This window comes from Prunus persica, chromosome G2, assembly GCF_000346465.2.
Source record: "Prunus persica cultivar Lovell chromosome G2, Prunus_persica_NCBIv2, whole genome shotgun sequence".
NCBI lineage: Eukaryota > Viridiplantae > Streptophyta > Magnoliopsida > Rosales > Rosaceae > Prunus > Prunus persica.
In genome coordinates, this window is record NC_034010.1 from 26,654,052 (window position 1) to 26,677,970 (window position 23,919).

The 23,919-nt window shown below is 38.7% G+C and overlaps 5 protein-coding genes across 6 annotated transcripts; 2 read left to right on the plus strand and 3 right to left on the minus strand.

Annotated features, from left to right (window-relative positions):
• On the minus strand, positions 2,006-3,857 carry LOC18785108 (ethylene-responsive transcription factor ABI4). The gene is made up of 2 exons (XM_007220974.2): positions 2,156-3,857; positions 2,006-2,018 (listed from the first exon to the last, which is right to left on the minus strand). Exon 1 carries the CDS (start codon positions 3,583-3,585, stop codon positions 2,545-2,547), a length of 1,041 nt encoding a protein of 346 aa, XP_007221036.2. The 5' UTR covers positions 3,586-3,857; the 3' UTR covers positions 2,006-2,018; positions 2,156-2,544.
• LOC18787571 (taxadien-5-alpha-ol O-acetyltransferase) lies at positions 6,848-8,855 on the minus strand. The gene has a single exon (XM_007217914.2). It carries the CDS (start codon positions 8,516-8,518, stop codon positions 7,130-7,132), a length of 1,389 nt encoding a protein of 462 aa, XP_007217976.1. The 5' UTR covers positions 8,519-8,855; the 3' UTR covers positions 6,848-7,129.
• LOC18784600 (pentatricopeptide repeat-containing protein At3g56030) lies at positions 17,429-17,998 on the plus strand. Its single transcript, XM_007219826.2, has one exon. It carries the CDS (start codon positions 17,429-17,431, stop codon positions 17,996-17,998), a length of 570 nt encoding a protein of 189 aa, XP_007219888.2.
• LOC18786437 (trihelix transcription factor ASIL1) lies at positions 17,953-19,698 on the plus strand. Of its 2 annotated transcripts, XM_007218138.2 has the most exons (3): positions 18,001-19,055; positions 19,173-19,214; positions 19,317-19,426. In XM_007218138.2, exons 1-2 carry the CDS (start codon positions 18,344-18,346, stop codon positions 19,187-19,189), a joined length of 729 nt encoding a protein of 242 aa, XP_007218200.2. In that variant the 5' UTR covers positions 18,001-18,343; the 3' UTR covers positions 19,190-19,214; positions 19,317-19,426. The 2 variants fall into 2 exon arrangements, with proteins under 2 accessions (XP_020413938.1, XP_007218200.2); XM_020558349.1 differs by lacking the exon at positions 19,173-19,214 and having other exon boundaries at positions 17,953-19,055; positions 19,317-19,698.
• Positions 20,041-20,947, minus strand: LOC18784810 (LOB domain-containing protein 21). The gene has a single exon (XM_020557834.1). It carries the CDS (start codon positions 20,882-20,884, stop codon positions 20,315-20,317), a length of 570 nt encoding a protein of 189 aa, XP_020413423.1. The 5' UTR covers positions 20,885-20,947; the 3' UTR covers positions 20,041-20,314.

Consider the following 23,919-nt stretch of genomic DNA (forward strand, 5'->3'; position numbering starts at 1 on the left):
TATTTTTTATTTTTAATAATTATTTAAATAAATAAATAAATAAAAATAAAATCCACACGACAATTTCATTAATTGACGTGGCATGACTACATCAGCTGCCACATAAGGTGGTCAACTAATGTGGTTAATTTTGTGTGTCTAAATAACATTACTCTTATAAAACAACTAATTAGTACTTCGTTGTCAATAGTTACCGAGATATTATAAAGTAATTAATTAGTACTTTGCCTCGGAGGTACGTGTTGATAGTAAATAAAAATTACAATTGATTGTTATGAGGGGACAAGAAGAAATCCAAGTTGGGAAACTACTTGATGGAAAACATGCGTCACCTGAAATCAACTTAGCATTGGACCTTTATAGATATTACCATATAAAATCGACAAAGTTGTTGGATTATGTTTCCAGAATATAAAACTGAAATACTAGGAAGATAATATATACAATGAAATGCATTAAAATAGTTTGAATTTCCAAGTTGTAAGAATTTACTGGTGTACTTGTAACACACTTAATATTGGTTTACATGCACTTTTGAGCAGCAAAGTAGGAGGAGCCTTGTAAGAATAACACTCAAGTTAGTGGTAGGAAACTATTGAACGTAGAATGAAATTAGCCATCCAGAAAACGAAAGGCCACCTTAATCTTTGAAAGGACATTTTCTATCTATTGGGGATAATAGCCCAAACTCACTCAAATCAACCTTTTAGAATGAGGAAACAGCAAACAACTTTAGGTTCAGCTAAGCTCACAACAAGAAATTGAAAACAACGGCTACGGTTGAGGTTGGCTTGGGCCTAACCTAAAAATACAGACATTCAAGAATCAAATTGTCTCTCTTGCCCTCATGTGCCAAACATCGATCACTTATTTCACATCAATACTTGTAGTGCATTACACAAGTATTGATTTATACAATATAAAATAAATCCATGTCCAAATAAAAATAATTATAACGATAAGCAAAGGTTTGTTTTGTCACAATTAGGAATGCGTACATCCTAAACTAATAAATCTAAAGTAAACATCACAGCAAAGAAGTAGCAATTGATGCATGGCTCAAATCTTCTCAGTTGGATCAACTTATGTTGTCCCATGAGATATGCATGCTCTCATTGCCCGCAAATTAGTCGCTACTTCAATATCTAGCTCAACGAAAAATAGGTAATGGAAGAAGTTATATACCAAATATTGATCATATACAAGTTAAAGATTATCAAGAGGGTACTTAGTTAAACTTGAGACATTTCTAATTGTTAGACAACCACTAGGCGTACAGATCAGAGACGGAACATCTAACGTACAAGAAATCATTCGAAACATATATAACGGAATGGGGCTTGGAGGATTCGAACTAAGGAGCTCGTCAAACTAGAGCTCTAATACTATGTTAGGCAACCTCAAACCAAAGTTGTAATACCATATGTTAAACAACCGTTAGGACGAAATAGTTATGTTGACAAGAAATTGGCTAACAATAAAGACCTAGTGAACTATGAACCTCACAATATATACATGCATAGTATATGTATCTCTACTTGTAGGTAGGTTGACAATTATGAATGAAGTTCTAAATTTTGAAGCTTACACAAAGAGCTTAATTGTAGTGACAAGATGAAGTCATACCTGTAGATTGATGCTTTGATGATGTGTGTCTTGACAGATCTTAAGAAGCAGAGATACTAATCCTTTTTCTTTGGTTTTGAGGCGCACCAAAGCCCAAAGAAATAGTAGGATTAGCTCTTGCCAAATTTAAGGCACCAACAAATATTACAGGAAAGAGAAGATACTTAACCTTACCAACATGTTGAACAGCACAAAATATGCTAATGCACACAATTAATTACACAATAAACCTCAAATTTCCTTTTCAGATCAACAAAATGAGATAATTCATTAATATATTTTTTTATATTTATATATATGTTCTTTAGAAAAGGATACAATATTTCCTCAGTTCACGAAAAATAAATAAGAGGGATCGATCGATCGAATTTCTTCTTTTGTCCCAAACTATCCTAAAAATGAGTAAAACACCCTATGTATTTAATAATAATAATCTGATATTATAAAGAGATAATTAAAAAGAAAACCTAATAATCCTTCAAGTTTTGAGATCTTCATAAACAAATCATACATATATAATCAACCTTACCTTAGATCGATCTTTCTGCAGCATCATCATTTATCAATTTGCCAAACCGTTGTGCTCACCAAGCATTTCTATCCATCACCACCAGCTTCAATCCAATACTTCGGTATGCCTTTTTCGTAACCTCGTGAATATCAAACTCATATTCACAGCACTGTTGTCTCATCAACTCCATAAGCGCAAGCAAGTTTTGGCCCGATCTTGTAAATTAATATTCTTCATCAACCCATTTGTAAACCAAAATCACTGTGAAACCTCGCATGCAAGCCCAGTCTACATATAAAGCTTCAACTTTGAAAGGAATTGAGTACATTACTGTATCTCTCTTGTTCTTCTTCAAAAGAGACATGCAGAACTATAAATATATATGTAAGATCTTGAATTCTTCATCATCAGGAATCAAATCCTTTAAAATCCAAAAAGAAAGGATCACCATAGTCCCAAAGACTCGGCGCACACTCTTCCTCACTCGTCAACGGCCACATTAACGGAGACATGGGTCCCACTCCGCTCATCGGATCCGAGCACCCCGGTGCAACGGGCATGGGTTGCGAAGACGACAGAGACAACCCGGAGCCCATAATCGAATTCCCGTCATCGAACGAACAAGAATCGGCCTGATTGTTTTGATTATGATGAAGTAGTTGTTGGTATTGATCATGGCTAGGGTTTGGATTTTGATATGAGGTTGACGTGTCACCACCGCCACCGTCAGATACCGGGTACTGATGATGAAATTGCTGCACCACAACTTGCTGCTGCTGCTGCTGTTGTTGGTGCAATAATGGATTATTTTGAAGATTATCTTGGCCTCTCATATTAATATGATGAGGATGATGCTGACTCAGCTGAACGGACGAGGTAGCAGCAGCAGCAACGCTAGGGTAAACTCCGACACCAACACCATACGGAACGAACCCCGATGCCATGAGCGGGACCGGGTGGGCTGATGAGGGGAAAGGGAGGGTAAGGCCGAACCCTGAGGGGCGAGGAAGCAGAGGTCTTAGGGTTTGGGCGGAGGAGTTACAGGAGGAGGAGGAGGAAGAGGAGCCACGCGTGGACGATTGAGAGTTGGCACCGGAGGGCTGGAGGTTGAGCTGGGCCCTGGAACCGTAGAGGATGATGGCGGCCCGGTCGTAGGCCCGGGCGGCATCCTCGGCGGTGGCGAAGGTGCCAAGCCACTTCCGCGTCCGCTTACGAGGCTCGCGGATCTCGGCCACCCATTTCCCCCAGCTGCGCTGGCGCACGCCGCGGTACCTGAACTTGTTGTTGTCGGGGCCTCCCTTGCCCTTGCACTTTTTGTTGTTGGTTTCTGTTGGTGTTGTGGCGGTGGAGGCGGTGGTTGAGTCAGGGCTTTTGTTGTTGTTGTCGTTGTCTTGGGGAGGGTGATGAGGTGGGGCTGCTGGAGGTGAGAGGGGGTGTTCGTCTTCCATAGGGTGAACTTGCGGCGAGCTTTAAAGGATTGAAAACAGTGGGGGGGTTTTGGTTTTGGTTTTTGGGGGAGAGAATCAAAGGTGGATGGATGGAGACACTATACGCGCCCTACCTCGTTCAGTGTTCTCGATTAGTCGAAAGAAGAGAGAGTTTCTCTGATATTGGGTCTCATTTTCAATGCCATTTCTGTTAATGGTCGAATAGGGCGGTGCTTCCTCTTTTATATTTATATTTCGCTTTTCTGCTTCTTCGTTTTTTCTTTCTTCTTTTACAAAATATTGATAGTCTGTGAGAGAGAGAGAGAGAGAGAGAGAGAGAGAGAGAGAGGGCGTGATTGCTGTGCAGTGAAGAAACAGACCCCGGGTTCAGGTGTCAGTGCGCACATTGGTTTTGGAATTTGAAACCATTCTGTGTGTTATTTCCTTCATTCCTAGGGTTTGAATGTTTTTATTATTAGTTTCTTCTTTTCTGAAGAAGAAGAAAAAAAAAAGTCATGTTCACGTTCAATTATCCCTGTAAAAATATTCAATTGCCTCCACTTTATTCTTAAATCTGAAACAAAAATTGGATGATCATGTTCGATACTCTTCACTCATCATGAGTAATTAACTATTAACTTTTTACTTTCTGGTTACATTAATTTCGTTGAATTTGGAATTAATGGGTGGAGTAGTAAATTTGTCTTTTGACCCAGCGACAAGCAGCCTTCCTGCGCTAGTTCCCTGTGCCAGAAATTAGTTGGGAAGAGATATTTTGATCAACGATCTTAAATTGAAGCCCCGGTTATAAATAACTTGAACCAGGCCTGTTTCAAGGTCCTCAAAGTCGGCCATGTGACTGACTCATCTCAAATCTGAATTGCTTAAAACGGGATTCAATGTCTTTTGAATTATTTTGAATTGCTTTTTCATAGAAAGGTCATGAATTGGTTAAAAGCTAATATGATACATCCTTATCATTATTAATTCAGGACCCAAAATATCACAGCATATATTTATATATCGATGGCAGGCTATATATTACAACCAGTATGTCTTCATGCCTCTCTCTGTTTTCTATGACAACTATCAGACAAATACATCAGTCTCTTCCATTGTGGAATTTTTTAAATAATTTTATTTGAGGGACATTTTTTAGAATATTTTACGAATTGTACCGTTTATTTTTCAAATCTTCATTTATAGATCATCTTTGCAAGAAAATCAAAAAAAATTGAAAATCATTAAGGAATCTAATTGTTAGCAACAAAATAAATGAACATGGTGTTTCAAGAAAAGATTAAAATAATAATGATCTAATTGAGTGGTCAAATGGTTTCGGATTTAAGTGATTTTTTGCATATATGATCCTTGAGAGAATAGCTAAAAATTAGATAGTTCGGGTAATTAAAAACAATGTATGATGAGCCCTACAAAGATATTCTTTAAATAAACTTATTTGAAAAATCCCTTAATAAAAGCTCAATATATATATATATGAAAATAAATTATATAAAGATTGGGTCATGTGGAATAACATGTTTCAATTATATTTTAGGGTTTGCATTACAAAATTATATTTTAGGGTGTATCTGTTGTGTGCATGACTTTATTGTAAAATACTGTATATATGTTGTGTGTAAATTGATAATGTATACTAAGGAACCAATATATGGAGGCAATTAAGAGAATATGATGTGGCTATGGTTGAGTTGGTAAAGATCATTTTCTTTATTATTTAGACTTAAGTTTAAGTCTCGTTGTCAACAATTCCTCTTTATAGGTAATCTGTAAAATCCAAAAAAGAGGCTAAAACTTCCTCTATAATTCTTCAAAAAGATCTTAGTATACTCTGGCATGAAATGGAGTAACCTCTCCTTTACCTAAACTTTTCTTCATTAAAAAAAGAAGAAAAAAAAAAAGAAAAGAGAATATGATGTGGAGGAGGAAGTTTGCATGAAGGGGATGACGTGTCCGCAGGCCAGAGGAAGTGCAGGAATAGTTAGGAGCAGGCAGGAAGCATGTGGTGTCCAGCCCAGCGCCTTGGAACTCGCAAGGGCACAAGGCAGAAGAAGGCAGAAGGCAGCACCACAGCAACTAATATAAATGGAACCTGTTGGACTGTTAAAAACCATCCAAATAGGGAAAGGAAGAGGGACAATTTCTGTCTTCCGATACGATACCCTGTTGCAAAATTTACTTACCCTAATATTTTATGCAAAAGATATTAGGTGAGCTTTTGGAAATATTGAGCAGCTTGCTTATATGTTGTCGTGTCGTGGGTGGGTCTGGTGAGCTTGTAAGCTGGGTGGGGAGCTGTTCCAATTTGAACCACAACCTTGTAGCTTTTCCCTCATATAATTTCTTAATTATGTTTTCCTTCTAATTGCATGACAATCTATCTGTACAACCTATACCACGTTCCCTGGAACATGATCTAAAACGCATCAAAACAGATTGAATAGGCCTTTCCCATAATGTATTCACACTGTTTATGAAAGATATATAAACCCTGATCTATTGGAGCGAAGCCCTCCCAGGTCTCAACCCACAAGTTAAGGAAACTTCAAACGAAAAAGAGAGCAACGTGATTGTAAATTTGTAACTCAAGTTGTTAGGAGCATTTATCAATATGCCTGAGTCTAGATTCGATTCACATTTCCCTCAGTATTGCTTGTATAAAATAAAAAATGGCTACAACAAAAATATGCAGTCTAATGGGATATATGGTAAGCGCATTCAAATATTCGAACCCATCAATCAACTCACAGTGTCGTCGGGTTGAGCATGTTCAATCTCGGCATTTGGGCTGATGAGTTCTAATGAGCCCAATCAAAACAAATTTAACAATCCCCGGTCATCGGTGCAACCTGCCATGGGCTACAATCCCTTCACATCTTTGCAAAGCTTGTGATCTCTGTACAAATATTTTCTCACAGCACCTTTTGCATAACAAAGAAAACACAACATGATTAAGTACGTGATTTACCTAATCAACTATGCAATTTGATGTCACAATTCTTTTTTCATAATTTATATATCCATAGTCTAAAGATATTCTAATTTATGAAAAAAAAGGAAATCGAACTTGATAAATGAAAAAGAATAAACCGTTCTGCTCAACTGGCCTAACCAATATATATTCTAGTGTTGGAATCAGTTTAGGCATATTCCGGCGTGAAACCCTTTTAATTAAACATGTTGTTTATTGTGTGCAGCATCGATATGAATTGGATCCATTATGATGCCTTATTTTTTTAAACTCTCAGCACACATCACATGCAAATTCAGTTGAAAGACAAAATCCAAGACCAAAATACAAGATTCTTCCGCTAAAATTGAAGTGCCTCTAATAAGTCTCCGATCCAACGGTTCTCGTCGCACCTTACAATTTAGCACTCGCATGGACCATGGATGAAAAAATGGAACACAAGGGAACCCGTTTATATTATAAATCAGGAAAAAGAACTATACAAAGTCAGCGCGGGTGACCTAAGCAAAGAAAGAGAGAGAGAGAGAGAGAGAGAGAGAGAGAGAGAGAGAGAGAATCGTGTTCGAGTGGTCCTCACGAGTATAGACTCTTGACCAATATCTCGTACTTGTCAACTGCACTTGTGGGGACAGCCACCATCACCTTCACAGATTCCCCCTGATCATCACCATCATCATCATCATCATCATCACCACCTCCCTTATTATTTTTACTACCGACTGGCAAAAACAGGCAGTACCTGTCGCTCAGTATGGGCCCCACATGCACTGGCCTCCCCATCCCAAAGTCAACCCTTTCCAATCCCAGCCTTGACCACTGCGACACGATCAGCACCCCCACCGTGTCAGGACTCGCCTTCGACTCGCTCACCGACTCCACCACCCTCCGCACGTACTCCTCCCCCACCCTCTCCTTCGCACGCTTCACCAGCCCCGCCGCGTGCCCCAGCCCCTTCTCCTCTAGATCCTTCACGCTGCTCTGCGCGCACCCCAGGACAAACGCATTGCCATAGTACCCGCCGGGTAGACTCGGCTTCACTCGGTTCCGTACGTTGACGCTGAAGAGGAGCTTCAAGATTTGGTTTGAAGCTAGGTTCAGTGCTCTGGCCCAGCTCCTCCATACGTGGGCTGAGAGAACCTCGAACGAAGTATAGGCCGACTCGGTGCTGAGTCGACTCGTCGACAGAGCGAGTTTCTTCAGCTCGCTTAGGTATATGTTTTCGAATGTTATGGAGGTTGGGATGAGTCGTTCGTTGGAGAACCGGTTCATGAACCCGCAACGGTCGGGGACCTTGTTGAACTCGGGGTGACTCGCCGCGTTAGGAATTCGATGACGTGGCATTACTTGATTTACGGGTTGTGGGTCCAGCAGGTGGCGATCCCATACAGGATTGGGTTTGAACTCGTTCGCGAACCCGGGTTTGCCAGCTGCCAACTCGGCGAACGAGTTGAGGAACTCGGCGCTGCCGATCCCGTCACAGAGGCAGTGGTTGAATCCCACGCCGAGCGCCGCGGCTCCGTCCTTGAGCCACGTCAGCTGGACGACGAGCGGAGGGGCACCCTTGAGAACGTCGGCCACTTGGAGCGACAGTAGCTTCCTCCATTGCGCCACGTATCGCGGGGCCCGCTCGAAGTCGGAGAGCGTGGCGCGGTCGGACACGGCCTCGATGAACACGGCGCCCTGTGCTCGACAGACAACCTCGAGGCTTGAGCCGTCGGCTTTGGGCCGAACCCGACCGGCCAGCGGATAGTACGGGACAAGGGCCTTGGCCAGTGCGGACTTGACACGGGACGTGGTGGCTTCCTGATTGAGGACCGGTCGAGGGGCGTAGACCAAGAGGTACTCAATGGTGAATCGAAGGAAGAGTTGCGAGTCAATGGATGAGAGGTTGAGGACGCAAGTTGGGGTGGGCTCGGAGGGCGCAACGACGACAGCCTCTTTCACACGCACAGAACCTGCCATGAGTGATTTGTTTTATCTTCTTCTGTGCTTAGTTTGAGTGGTTTTTGGTAATGTGGTGGATAAGGAGGAGGAGGAGGAGGAGGGGATTTTGGGTTTTGTTTTTGGTGTGATTTTCTTGGTTTAGAAGAGACAGACAGGAAGGAATATATGGTGAAGGGTTTGAGGTGAAGCAAGTGACATGGGCAATGTGTTATGTTTTGCTGGTTTGTTTACTGTGAAAGATTTTTGCCAAGATTCTCCGGGTATCGCTTTATGGAGAAAATGAATATCAAAACAAAAAAATATTGACAACTTGGTCTCCTCGAGGAAAAGAAACTTTTGTTGTAACGGGATAACATTGTTTTATTATCCCATGTCAATAAGACAATGAAAGGTTGAAAAGTCATCTCACGTGTCGTTGTGTTATTAGTTAAAAATAACAAGTGGATTATTAGTTGAAAATAACAAATAGGATTATACTCATTGTATGAAAGTTTCTCTCCTGTCTCGAGACTGATAGCGCTCTCTCGGCTGTTGTTAATTATTGGTTCTGGTTTTATAAATTATGTGCACGTTTAATTTGGACATGTAATAATAATCTGCGTAATTTCATTTATTTATAATTATGATATAGTTTAATGGGGAGGAGCAGTGCAACTGTGCAAGTGCAGGGGGAACTGAGGGACGTGGAGAGTGATAGCTGTCAATTTCATGTCTGGGGTATCTTATGCAAAAAGATATTGATACAATCATACCAATATTACGTAAAACCTGCTTCTTTGTGTTCTCTTGTGTGCTTGTGCTCTTGTGTGCTTGTGTGCTTGTGTGGTGGTGGGATTGGGATATGAAGGAAGGAAGACGAAAACCGGGCTTTTTCTTTTGGCTTTTGGCTTTTGGGGTGGGTGGGGTCTGTAAATAATTTTACGATTATTTTGTGTCTCTGTTATTAATCTAAGGAGGACATTGATTCCTGCAGACCAAAAAAAAATTGTATATAATTATATGGATGATTTGGAACGGCATTTTAGGAAGATCCACTGTCACTGTGCCACACATCTCATCACCTTGAAAAATAAACAAAAATCTAAAACGCATGTGAAAGAAAAAACACTTCCCATCTCTCCTCCCTGTTCACTCGTGTCAAAATACAAGTCTAGTCTTAAAGTTGTTTTTTTTTTTCAATCTAAATTTACTGCAGCGAAGTGCAGTGCAGCATAGCTGAATTAGTAGTAATAATTTCCGGTTCTTAATCTTATTATATTGTATAGGCAGGCAGGTATCTATCATTTCGTTCCTCAAACTCTTCGAAATATTTTTGCCTTTCCTGGGGGGGTGGTTCTGAAGTGCTTCAGTTGTTTATAAAAAAGAAAGCCATGTCAATTTAATATTATACAAACTTAGCCATGTACTATTGAATGTTAAGTAAACAGTATTTTAGGAACATATATATTAAGTAGCAAGTGGTGGAGATTTATTGTGCCTCCCACAAAGTTTAGTTATCAGCATGGACGGAATCATGATTTCAAAATGAAGTAGGTTAAATTTAACTTATGTGTTAATAAGATAGAAAATTCAATGATATAAGTGAATTTCATTGATAACAAAAAAAACCCAAAATATATTTGATCTCTTAGGTTTTTTAATTTGACCCGACACTATAAAAGTAAAACAACATGTCAGCAACTAATTAATTTATCAAATCTCACTAATTAATAATTCATTATTTATACAATACAAACAAGAACACCAAAATCATTGTTTTCCCTATTTCATGACAATAAAAGTCTTTGACTGCTTTTCTCATATAGGAACTCTATGACAAAATGTAATGGAAGTTGTAATTCTTTAAGCTATATATAGCATGAAGAAAAAGAAAGCTACTGATATGAATGGTTTTCCGAAAAATCTAAAAATAGTTGGTCACGTGTTTAACAACTCAATAATGATTTTCTTAGTACCAGATAATTACAACCATCTTAAATTTCCAATTGACTAAATATTGACTTTTGAAGCTGCAACAGGTCTTCATTATTAATTCTTCCTTTAAAAGAGGCTTGGTGAGTGCCAACAGAAGGAAGTTAAGATTCAACCCTAAAACCAATTAGGAATAGGGGGAATAGCCCAACTCCTTATAAGCCTTTGCAATGTTTTCTAACTTTCTAATGTGGAGTTTTTTTTACCTTCACATTCTCACACGCCTTCGTACGTGTGGCGAATTTTCAAGCCTAACATGTAGACAACACAAATTAGGTGACGTGGAGCACATGTGGCTATTGAGCCCAACTCCTTATAAACCCAGGGTTGTTCACTTAACATTTCAATGTGGAACAAATACTCTCAACACGCCCCAGCACATGTGGTGAACTTTCAAACATAACACGTGGACAACACACATTGGGTGACGTGTGAGCACGTGTGGCCGTTGGGCCCCACACATGAAGCCTTGCTCTGATACCATGAAGGAAGTTGAGGTTCCACTCCAAAACTAATTGGCAATGGGGGGGAGTAGCCCAACTCCTTATAAGCCATTGCAAGGTTTTCTAACTTTCCAATGTGTGATTTTGTTTACCTTCACATTCTCACACGTCCCCGCACATGTGGCAAATTTTCAAGCCTAGCAAGTGAACAACACATAATGGGTGACGTGGAGCACGTGTGGCCGTTGGGCTTTCACACGTGGACTAACCTACTCTGATACCATAAAGAAAGTTGATGTTCCACTCTAAAACCAATTGGCAATTGGGAACGTAGCCCAACTCCTTATAAACCTAGGCTAGGTCCCTTAACATTTCAATGTGGGACAAATACTCTAAACAACGAGGGTTGGTTGAGTTGGTAAAGATTGTTCTCTTTATTATACCTAGGTTCAAATCCTGCTGTCGACAATCCCTCTTGTTAGGTAATCTGTAAAAACAAAAAAAGGGCTAAGACCCCCTCTGCAAATCCTTAAAGAGGCATTGGTATACTCTGACCTTTGAATAGGGTAGGCTCCCCTCCCCTTAAACTTTTGACCAAAACAAAAGGGGCATGGTGAGTTGTCCTGCGCCAACAGATTTAACCGCACACAGATTTTCTTTTCTTATTTAATAATTTGGTTCAGTTAGACATATTTGGAGAAGAAAGGATCACGGACAAGGGAAACAAAGTAAAACCAAAAACTTTCAGACCCAAAAAAAAAAAAAATCTCTTGAGAAGCCAAACCAAGCTCAGTGGCTAGAATCTTAATGGATGCCGGCTCTTAATCAGATTCAAATATGCTTTTGTTGAGAATTTAGTTTGTAAATAAGTATTAATTGTCCTAGAGATTGTGGCAGGCAGGTTTATAATTAAAGAAAAGAGTTTCGTATCCCAATCTACATAGGCAGGCAGGCTTACTTTAAAAAGGACGTCCTCCACTGTGTGTGAACCTTAAAGATAGTGCCTTCAGCTTCAGGCTTTCTTTTTGTAAATTCCTCCCTTAGATATGGACTACATATTGCATAAAGTTGATGAAGTCAGCTAGCTCTGTAGATTTGGTATTGATGCCTATGAATCTCTCTGTTTGGGTGCCTTTGTCTTCCTCGATTGTCTCTTCCTTTTTGGTTTTAAATCTTCCTGCAGAATATTTACTTACTTGGATATGCACATAAAGTTGATGACAGAAAGTTGAGTCCCTCTCTCGGAATCTTAATCGCTCTTGCAATTAAAACCCATCACAGATATTGAGATATGATTCGTTAATGGTACGTACTGATGATCCAGGTGCATCTTGCATGGATGTCATAGTTTTTATTCTCTTCTATGCACTAGGTTTTTAATTGTGAAGCTGTCTCGTCCTAATTTTATTCTTCATCTTTTTTCTTAATTAACCGTCGAGAAGAGATTCGATATCAGAAATATCTTTCAATATTGAGAAGAAAAATACTAATACGATAAAGTTAAAGTGAAGTTGCCATAGAAATTTTGTTTTAATTATTGTTTTTATAATAAGAATTGGACTTAATTCCTAAACCTTCTTGACTAATTCTCCTTGTTTCACTCCAATTCCACTTAAGGCGCGATCAAACATGCATGACTTAACATTACACCAATAAAGTAATTAATTTGGGCAATGTTACGTTACTGGGTACATATACATGATTAGGTGGCTTGAGACGTCCATGAAAAGTCATGTATATAAAAATTAGAAGTTCATAGCCTAGGGGACTAAGGAGAGGTAACGTACACCTATTTTATTAATGATTTGGATTCCATATCTTCAAGTTTGCTTATAAACAGATGGGATGGTCGGATCTGGATGTTTAAACAAATCCTTAATATCTGTTTCCCGATTTCTTTAGCAAACCTATCTCATTAGAAAATCTTGGAAACCCATCTAGCCATGTGGTCCATTTCATCTTTGTCCAACCAAGGCATGCAATATTATTCTCGAGTCTCAAATAATGTGATTGCCATGCTCATTGTTTAAGAGTTGTATTATTGTTCGAGGCTTCCCTTTGACTTTATTAATTTTGATGTCCTATGCATATATAAATGTGTCTCCAAATCTTTGATTCAAACGGAAAAAAACGAAAGGATCCATTACTATTGTGGTTTGAGACTTGAGAATAATACCAACCCTCCTAATAAGAAAAATTCTCAAACAAAAAAAAACTAATATAATTAAACATCAAAATTAGTCCCATCCCTCACCATGTTCTGTGTGACCCTTGAAGAATCATAAGCGCACTAAATCTATCTATTATAATTTTATATGCGGGTCTGAGATCTTGCCTACAAAAAAGAAAAGAAAGGATATGGATAGGTTTATAAAAACTTGTTGGCATGAAATGAAACCCATAATTGTTTTGAATTATGATTCAAAAGTATTAGCTAAACGTATTTCATAAAAGTATATATAATTTGTTGAAATTACAAAAGTAATAGCAAGCACGTAGAAACAAAACACTTCGTGTAGATTTTGATTAAGACGACACATATTCATATCAACAACGTGTACGTTGCAGCTCATACTGGGACAAATTTATCCGATCGTAAGAAAACAAAAAGGAAAAGATTTGCGGTGTCGGGTCAGCTGTAAAATTGTTAGGTAGCTCGGGGGGTATCTACAACAACAACTACAATACAAGGAAGTCATTGATGTATGTAGAAGAAGTCATATGGATCCAAGTGCTCGATATGATCACATGACATTACCATTTACCAGAGAGATGCCATGGTCAAATCAAGACTTTGATCTGCCCTGTTAACTTCTTCTTGAAAGATGCTCTGTGAGTCCGTGCGTTTTCTCAAAGAGAGAGAGAGAATGATAGAGAGAGAAGGGTACGAATATTTTTCATTGGTAATGTTTAGTGATTGTTTGGTATTCAACTTGAATCCAACTTTTTTAACTCAAAAACAGAATTTGAGTCCAAAACAAAAACCTATTTGGTAACCCTATTTTTAAAAACTCAAACTCAAGAACAACTTAAAAGCATCCCAATTATTAAAAACAAAATTATTATTTTTTTCAATTTTTTTCTAACAATCCACAAGTTCTCAAATTTTTAAGATTTGAAAACAAGTTTCAAGTTGCATACCAAACAAGTTCTTGAATCTTAAAAATAGATTTAAGAACTCCTTGTTTTTAAGAAAAATAAAAAAATTTGAGTTCCCTATTTGAATAGGATACCAAATGCTTCCTTAGTTGTTTGAAATGGGAATGTGGAAGAGAATGAATGAAAATTAGATCAGGTACTTCTTTAATTAGCACAATTCCTCTATTTGAATTAATGTTGTAGGTATAGTTCTTCATTTGAAGAAATATGACTATAATGAGCACAAAATCACCTCTGCATTAAGCTAGGACCAGCTACTTATTTAATTAACACAATTCCTCGATTTGAATTAATGTGGTAGGTAGGTTCTTCGTTTGAAGAAATATGACTATAATGAGGACAAAATCACCTCCGCATTAAGCTAGGATCAGATGCAGTTGATGATCATCAAGATTCTGCTTCAACATTCTTTAACCAAAAAAAGAAAAAGAATAAAGAAGATAATTAGAAGTACCCGACACTAATATTCTTATGAACTACAAGGAACTCATATAAATCTATGAGTCTTTCAGGGAATAATGAAGTGAGTGCTTCTTCTACTTCATGTGTTTCCTACAAAAATAAAATTTAATATACTTATCTAAATTAATATATATATTTGTATAAAGAAATTTAGACGGTAATTAGTGTGATGCATACCAAAGGGTTTAGCTTGTTCTTGGTCAAATGTTCATCGAGATAATGTACAATGCTGTTTGAGTAAGTAAGCACCCCCACGACATTATCTTCATAACTATCTTTATCTTCATGCTCATAAACGGAATTAAAAGCTTTATTGTACTTGGAATTTTGAATGGATTTTTTGATGCTAATTAAAAAGGAAATAAATTATTCTAAGAACAATAGAATTAAAAAGGTCGGGGAGGGTCGGTCAGAATGAAACTTTGATTAAAATCCCAAATCAGGATTGGAAACTGACGGAATAAGATAAAAATGTGGTAAGCCTAGCATTACCCTATAGAAAATCACCGGAAAACAATTTATACGCAACAATAATTAAGTAATCTTAGATGCTTTTACATATGAGAATTGGGGTTTAAAAAATCCGAGTCTACAATCACTGGCGGACCAGAAATTTTTTAGCGGAAGTGCAATATTGACTAAGTGTGAAAAATGATTTTTCGGAATAATTATTTTCTCAAGATAATTTTTGGCGGCTTTTATTCCTTTCACATAAAATAAGAAAACTTGATTTTATGGGATTTTAGTATGAAATATATATTGACTTAATGAGCCATCATTTTTAGCCTAAATCGTATTTTGCACTAAAATCAATTTTTCATATTTTGATTTGGTGGGAATTTGATTTTCTAGTATTTTTATTTGAATCCAAATGAAGGGTACTTTCATATTTACATTGTAAACTTAAGTAAATATCTTTGTCTTTTTACTTAAATGTTGAAAATAATTATGTACACTAATTGAGCAAATGAGCAATTTAAAATACCTACAATAATTTTTTCAACGAGCATGCACCTTCTTGTGCCTTAATACATCCGCCACTGTTCTCATTTTATATATGCCGACTCTCACAACTGTTCTTGAGCTAGTCTATAGTTTCAACTTTTCCTTTTTAAGACAGTGAGAGATACCAGGAGGCTCAAGAAGAATAGTAAAAGTGAAAAGGGAAAGTCAGCAAAATAGGTCAAACTAGGTCCCTACGGGAACAAAGATGATGAGGCATATCTGATACATCCCTGTTAGAAAAAGGCATAAAGTTGAAAGCCAAACTTAGACCCAGATAAGAACGCCGACGAGAGAGAGAGAGAGAGAGAGAGAGAGAGAGAGAGAGAGAGAGAGAGATCAAAATCCTACTCTTTTTTCTTCTTTTCTTTTGGCTTCAATGGATATGCATGCTTTCCATACGCATGCATTGATGTCGTTGATCTTATTATTCTTTTTTTTTCATAGGCCCTGGCCGCCAGGCCTATTGTCTGTCTCCCTTTTGTCCAGCTGGTTTGTGATATAATCCATCACGTCTTTTCACAAAAGCCAGACCAAGACAAGCTTGCTTGAAGGCCATTTTAATTAGCTTATCCTGAGATTCTTAGGGGTTCGTGGTGTGATGTGGAAATTTTTGGTTTTGATTGATCAGCCTGTGATCAAGGGCACCTCAATACAAGGAAAAATTCTATATCTCGCTGGTCATGTCACCTATCACATGATGAGGAGGGAAATAGGAGGAGAGAACATTGACATCGGGGCAAGAAAGTCTCTCTCCAAGAATGCGAGTCACGACCATAATGTATTGAACAAGTTGTTTGTTACCTTTGAAATGTCTGTTGTTGGGTCGCCATCCTCATAAATTAGTCCGCATTATAGACGGCAAAATATTTGTCCATAGCTGAACTTATAGTCATAATAGTGTTTTGAGGGACACGTAAAGTCGGTGCCCTGGTTCATATGTTAGAGGTGGACTTTGGTTTTGGTATGAAAAATTGTTTAAATAAAATTGAAATTCACTGATCAATCACCATGGCATTGAACAAATTTCAACCACAAGAGTTTTTTTAATTACTTTTCTGATTATGTTCGTATAAATATATATTTTTAAAATATATAATTCTAATGAATTATTTTTACATATATAGCGAATTATAATTTATGTGTGAGGAAGAATGACTTCTTACATGTAAGGAGTCAAATAGTTTCGTTCGGTGCATGCATAATGCATTGCTAGAAACAAGCTTTTTTTGGTTAGAGAAATACTCTTTTCTTTTGTTGCATGGGGCCTCAAGGCCCAAAAAACAAACTACAACAAGCATTACTTCGCACATAAAGATCCATTTTTTATTTTTATACAAATGGAAAATAGCCCTGCCCAATTAAGCCCAAGATTTTCAAACCAAAACCCCCTAGCCATTACTCAATTGGGGGGGTCTTGATCAAGACTACGAGCTTCTGCTTCTTCTATTCAGCAACCTTAAACCCTAAACCCTCGGAGTCAGAGCCAGCAAACCATGGCACTCCTTGGAAAACTTCCCTACAAACCACTAAATTCACAATATATCCTAACCGTCGCCGCCCGATTCTTCACAACCCAAAGCCCCAATTTCAACACTTTTCCTGATATCCCCACCTCGGCCTACTACGATGACCAGGTCAATGCCGCTAACCGTTCCAGAGACTTCGACGACCTCCCCCACCTACTCAACAAGCGCGTGAAGGACAACTGCTTCAACACCACCAACACCTTCAAGTTTATCACCAAAACCGATGCCTCCCTCTCCGTACTCAACGATCTCTGTCGAACTCTGGCTCGTCTTGACAATGGCTTCGCCCTGAAAGAGCGCGTACGACTCACTCATCGCGCAGCTCTGTAAGCTGGAGAGGGTCGCTGTGCGTGGTGGAAATGATGGCCCGTGAAAACCACGGCCTGAACGCGTGTAGCTTTCACCCCATACTCAATGTTGTTATGGAGGAAGCGTGGGGCGTGGTGGATCTGATGAGGAGGCTTGGGGCTTCGCCTGATCTGACGGCGTACAATTATCTATTGATCGCGTATTGTTTCTTCGGAGATTTGGATCTGACGACTGCAGTGCTGAAAAGGATTGAGGAGAAGGGGATGAGTGCGGACACGCGTACGTACGATGCGCTGGTGCTAGGCGCGTGCAAGGTGGGGAAGGTGGAGGGGGCTCTGGTGCTGCTGAGGAGGATGGTGGACGATGGAGTGCCGATGCAGCTTTCGACACACGTGTACATGATTGATTCGCTGCTGAACGCGAGCTTTTACGATCAGGCGGTGAAGTTTGTGAGGAGCTTTAGCGGGAGGGACACGTGGCTGAACAAGAAGAATTTCGGGAGCTTAGGGTATCGGCTCATCAAGTTGAAGAGGTTTGACAAGGCAAAACTGGTCTTGGACGAAATGAAATCCAGGGGTTTAGATATGGGCGAGAAATTGAAGGAGAAATATGAGATTATTTAGTGTTAATCAAATGATTTGTTTTCTCAATTAATTAGTGTTAACAGGCGTTTTCCACAGTAAACCGGAGACTAAATAAATGCTGACAGTGAAACCGAGCTAAAACCATCGACAACGTCGTACATGGTTAAATTAAAGAGGTCAATGGTATGGTAGTCCGTCCAACCCCGATAGAGGAGCTGACGTCACCGCCGGTACAATGGACGGCCAGATTTCCATTTCCTTCTCAGTCCGGTCTTTTTCCTCATCTTTCGGTCGACACCCAACCCATCATTATTACCCACACCAAAAAATCCCGCTGTTTCTCTCTTTCTCCACCACCGCCCCGAACCGAACCCGAAACCGTTCATGCATCGCCCGACCCGGACCCGCGCCCCCGGTGGCCGGGATGACTGTTGGAGCGAGGGCGCCACATCGACGCTAATCACGGCGTGGGGCGACCGTTACCTCCAGCTGAACCGCGGCAATCTCCGTCAGAATGACTGGAAGGAGGTGGCGGACGCCGTTAACTCTGGACTAAACGGCGGCGTCAAGGCGCCCAAGACGGACGTCCAGTGCAAAAACCGCATCGACACCCTGAAGAAAAAGTACAAACTGGAAAAGTCAAAGCCTAGCCCTTCCACGTGGCCTTTCTACCACCGCCTCCACTCCCTCATCGGCTCTTCACCGGACGCCGCCGTTTCGACCAAAAGAAAGCCCTCAATTCCCACTCTCACTGTAAAATCCCCAGACCTTAAGCCTAAGCCCCCGGGTGGGTCCAGGGAGAGCTCAATTGGATGCGAAGATGGTGAGGATTGTAATGGTGATAGTGTAAGGAAGCGTCGGATGGAGGCGGTGGGGTTATCGGGTGGAGCGGCGTGCAGGGAATTGGCGGGGGCAATATTGAAATTTGGGGAATTATACGAGAGGATGGAGAATTTGAAACAGGAGCAGATGATGGAGCTGGAGAAACAGAGGATGGAGTTCACAAAAGAACTCGAGTTCCAGAGGTTGAATATGTTCAAGGATGCTCAGGTCGAGCTGGAGAAGATGAAGCGCCCCAAGTATGCTCCTTGTAGAGGTAGCTTGAAAAATATATTCTTGGTTTTGTTTGATTGTTAAGAGATTTTTGCAATGTGGTCAGTTTTGGTTTCAATGCTTACTCTGTCTGTCTATGTTTTGAATTGGTTGGTTCCAGCGAACTTGGTTGTATAAATCAGCTGTTGTGTCTCAAGAATCAGTATGTGATGATTTGGTGAAATTCTTTTCACTGCTTTATTTGATTGAGATTGGTTTCTATTCATGTTCTGATAAGTTTTGTTATTTCTTATACCTTAAACAGGAAAGAAGTTATAAGCTGAGGTTGACTGTCCGTTTTCAAATGGGAAGTTGTTTCTGTCAAGCCACAAATCAGACCATGTAAGAAATCTAAGTGGAAAGCTCGATATCCAGTTCGCTACTTCTGAAGTACACATCATGAGCTCCATGATTTATATATCTGCAGTTTCAAGTTCAAGGCTTTGGAGGCCTATGTTTATGAATTATTGTAATGTTTCTGGTGTACATGATTGGTTGTTAGCCCTACAGACTTCTTGTACTTTTATGTTTCTGCAGTGTAATATTATTTGTTTGTTGATAATGATCAAGCTCCATTCATAGATTACATGAATTGTATCAGCTTTTCTCTTGAATGGCAATGCTAATTTGATCACTAGTTTCTGTTCTGAGTTATAGAATCAATCAATGGAAGTTGGTTTATATAGATTGCTTGATGGAGGATTTTCTGAGGTTTAACTATTCTTCTTTAGTCTTGTACTCTGTAAATCTTTGGATTCGCAATGCTACAGTTAGTAAAGTTAATAGTCTCCCTGTTGCGTGTACGCCTTCATCTTGGAATGCTTGGCTAGAGAAAATTGGTCACACCAGACGTGTCTACAACTAGCGTGCTTTCTGTTGATATGTCATCTTGGATCAGATGGTGTCTGAGATTTCGAAATTTCAGATTTCCAGGCTTCTCAAACTTGTTTAGGAGCATCTAAAGGTTAATGGAAGAACAAGAAGAACACTTAAACAAGTGTAGAAGCACCAACAGCCACTTTTGCATTCTATTCTACTAATCACAATTCATTCCTGGAAAACAATCTAAAGGCAAGTGTTCTGTGAGGTGATCAGCTACACGAATTGGGTTCTCAAACTAGGAGGCTGAGCTAAATATAAATACGCTGCCCCTCCCTTTGCTTTAAATTCTCACCGATCCCATTACTTTATTATAATCACAAATTAAGGCCACATATTCCCAAATTACCATCACAGAGGGAGAGACAGAGATCATAATAAAATTCACAGTATATATGGGGCACAGCTAAAATCACTAGTTTGTCCATGCTGGCTATGGCTGATCAGTTCAGGTGCACTCTGGCTCATGAAACTATTACTAAATCCGCTGCAGGCAGGAAAGCCAACCGCACTGAAAGCAGCCTCACTGAGCTGATCATCCAAGACACCATAACAAGAAGAAGCAGAAGCTGTTGTTGATGATGATGATAAAGAATTGGAAGCATAACAAGCAAGACGGGCTCTAGCAATAGCCAGATCATGTTGCAGCTCAATCATCTTCCTCTGCAACATAGCTATGGCACCAATGCAACCATAAACCGGATCTCTCAGCCTTGCCTCTGCCTCATAAGCCAGCGAATTCACCGTGTCCTCGCGTTGTTCCTCCGGCACTTCAGTTAGGATCTTGCTCACATTGCTTGCTCCAAACACTTTATGAACTTTGGCAAACTTTTTGGGCTCGTCGGGGAGAAAATATGGTGCGAAAATGCAGGTGGGGCTGCACTTTCTTTTCAGTAACTTGCAAGCTGCACAGGATGAGCTTGAACGAGGCTCATGACTTCCCTTCATGTTCATGGCTTCATTAACTAAATCCACTTCCAATTTCTATAATGAGTAATCTCCTTTCCATCATATATATATATATATAATAAATTTTAAATGGTTTAGTTTCTAAATTATGCTTCAGTTGGATGGAGTGTCATGCAGGTTGCAGGGTCCAAATACTTTGCATGGTCCATTTGTGGTTTGGATTGACCTTTTTCTCTTTACTAATTTAATTTCTGAAATGATTATTTGTTTATTTTTTTCTTTCATTTTTTTGGAAATAAAAAAGAGAAGCCAAATAATTGAAGATGGGGCACCATCATCATGCGCCATTGGTGGGTTATAATGGGATATGATGGTTCATCAACAAAGATGACATATTTCATTTGACTGACAGAGGAAATTTCACCAGAAAAGTAAATCAAATATCAAGAGAAAGCTGGATTTGTCCACAAGAAGGAAACATTGCAAGGTGCAAAAAGATGAACTTGGAATCTATATAACCCATGGTGGTGCCCAAAGCATCACTATAACACCATTAATCTTGCTTGTGATTAATTCCTAAAAACATAAAAATCCATCATCAACCATTTTTCCAGCTGGATTGGGTCGTCAAAATGATTCTAATGCTTCTGATCAAACATATTTTTGCATCCTGCAATCAAACCAATTGAAAGAAACCAATGCCAATTATGAAATAAACATGATTAGTGTGCCTAAAAACATAAAAGTCTTCGTACAATTGTGATAGTTATAAGTTTGAATTTTAGATAACAAGATCATTAATCAAAATCGTTCGTTTAAAATGTCTGATAAGATATCGTTTTTTCATAAAAATAAGTAAATGATCAAATGAGTTCATACACTACATGCTAATGAACCTAAAACTCATCATTTGCCACATTCTTTCTTCTTTGATTTGTTGACATTTGCCAAACTCTTCTTTAGTCCTCTTAACTCTGATTTTGAACACTTCAATTTTATCACCAAAATTTTTGAGCAAATGAGGAATAAAATGTCACTTCAAACATTTTATGGCAAAAAGAAAGTGGAAACGGAACAAAGATGAGAATAGTGCTCCTCCAACTCCAAGAGCCCACTTGTCGAAATGGCTGTCGTTTTCCCAGACCACACAAACCTAACGACATGACGGAAGTGATGCTCACGCGGTACTTGCTTTTCAAATCCAACCCAACTACTGCCCGACACGCTCGTGAAAAAAGCGTGGGGGCCGAATGTGCATAGAGGAAGGAATATGGGCCGGCCCAAAAATGAATCATTAGGGTGGGTTGATAGAGGTTGACATTTTCATTTTTCTTTTGGGTTTTGTTTTTTTTGAAATATTTTTCTTTTGGGGATTTAGAAAGAAAGAAAAGTGGTGTCATAGGCTGTAGCATATTTTTTGTGGCTTGACTTTGGGCATGATGGTCTTTGCTCCACTTTCCCCACCATTTTCCACTTATTCATGTTTGATAAAGCTATTCATGTTTCTAGATTTGACTTGTAGTAGGCCCACCGCACGTTATTGTATTGGCTGTTTGAGCGCGTATAGATGGTTGTGAGTCGATAATGCATTGTGAGACTTGTAGACCTGAATGACTAATAATTTTTTACGTGTACGTGAACGGCTAATCCTAGCACTCCCCAAAAATAGAGAAGCCTGAAGCTACATGGGCTGATAGTGGGGTTTTTTTTGAGAAGAGGCTATAACATGGCAGGCCCAATATGATGCTCTTCTATTTGGTCAGAAGACGAAGTAGCATGTGAATTGCTAAAGGACTTCGGACAAAAGAAATAGAATATGCATATGATGTTAAGAAACATGATTATTGTAATTCAAAAGAAATAAATTTTGCATAGCATACGATGGAGCTTTCATTCTTTTGTTGTTAGCAGGATACGCAAATGGATTTATCGTTTGACGTGTGATTATTATAATTATGTAATTGTTAATTAATGTACGAGAAGTCGACTAATAGCACGTAATCCAAATGAAAAAGTTTGTTTCAGTGGGTAGCCAACAGCCAAGTCAAATGGCCTTCTCACTGTTTTTTTATTATATTTTTTTTGAAATTTTAAAATTGCATTCGTAATTCAGCAAAAAAATAATAATATTTCATTAGCTATAAAAAGTCAATACAAATGAGCCACAAAAAGTCATTACAATAACAAAGCGGTCTAACATTAAAATTAAGACAATTTAGTGTACATTCACTAACGATCACGCAGGATCAAAGAAGCTTTGACATAAACATCCAAACTAAGATTGTAAATTCAGAATAATCAAAAAGAGATAAAGTTTGAAAAAAAACTAAGCCATAACAATACAAATAAAACTCTCATAAAGGAGAGATAAAAAACTTTCACAAAAAAGAGGTGAAAACTACACATAAAGTAATGTTTTTAAGTAGATTACCTTAACATCCTCTGTCCTTTAGATTTTGGGAGACAATAGGATGTCCTTCTATTTTTGGAAGTTATCCTTTTATTATTATGGTAAATTTTTTTTAAAAAAAAAAAAAAGAGCAAACATTGTTACCATCATCTTCGTAATCATCTTCGTCATACTTGATGACATTTGTGTAATGGACGAGATGAAATTAGACTTATGTTTACAGGATTAGTAGGCTTGGTTAATTTGAAGTTTAAGTAGAACTTATCTTGCTAAAACAGAAGCAATTATAAATGAGCAACAACTAATACATGCTCTTTTTCTCTTTTATTTTTATTTTTAATTTTGAACATTTAACTCATTCGTCCCCTTTCTTTCTAATGTTCATGTTTGGCAATTTGTCCTCACAATTAAGTCGCATTTGCTTGGTCGTTTTCTGTGGTGAGCTCATTTTATTATTATTTAATATATGTATATATACATATAATATCCAAGTTGTAGTAATGTATAATTAGATTTTTTATTTTTTGTCTTTAGGTATATTAATATTGGTTTATAACTCAAGTAATTAAAAGTAAGGGTGAAATCACAATTCGACGTGCCACCAGTTAAGAAAATTTATTCCTGCAACAGCTAATGTGTTGTGTTCAACGTTCGCCTCCCCAATACTGTT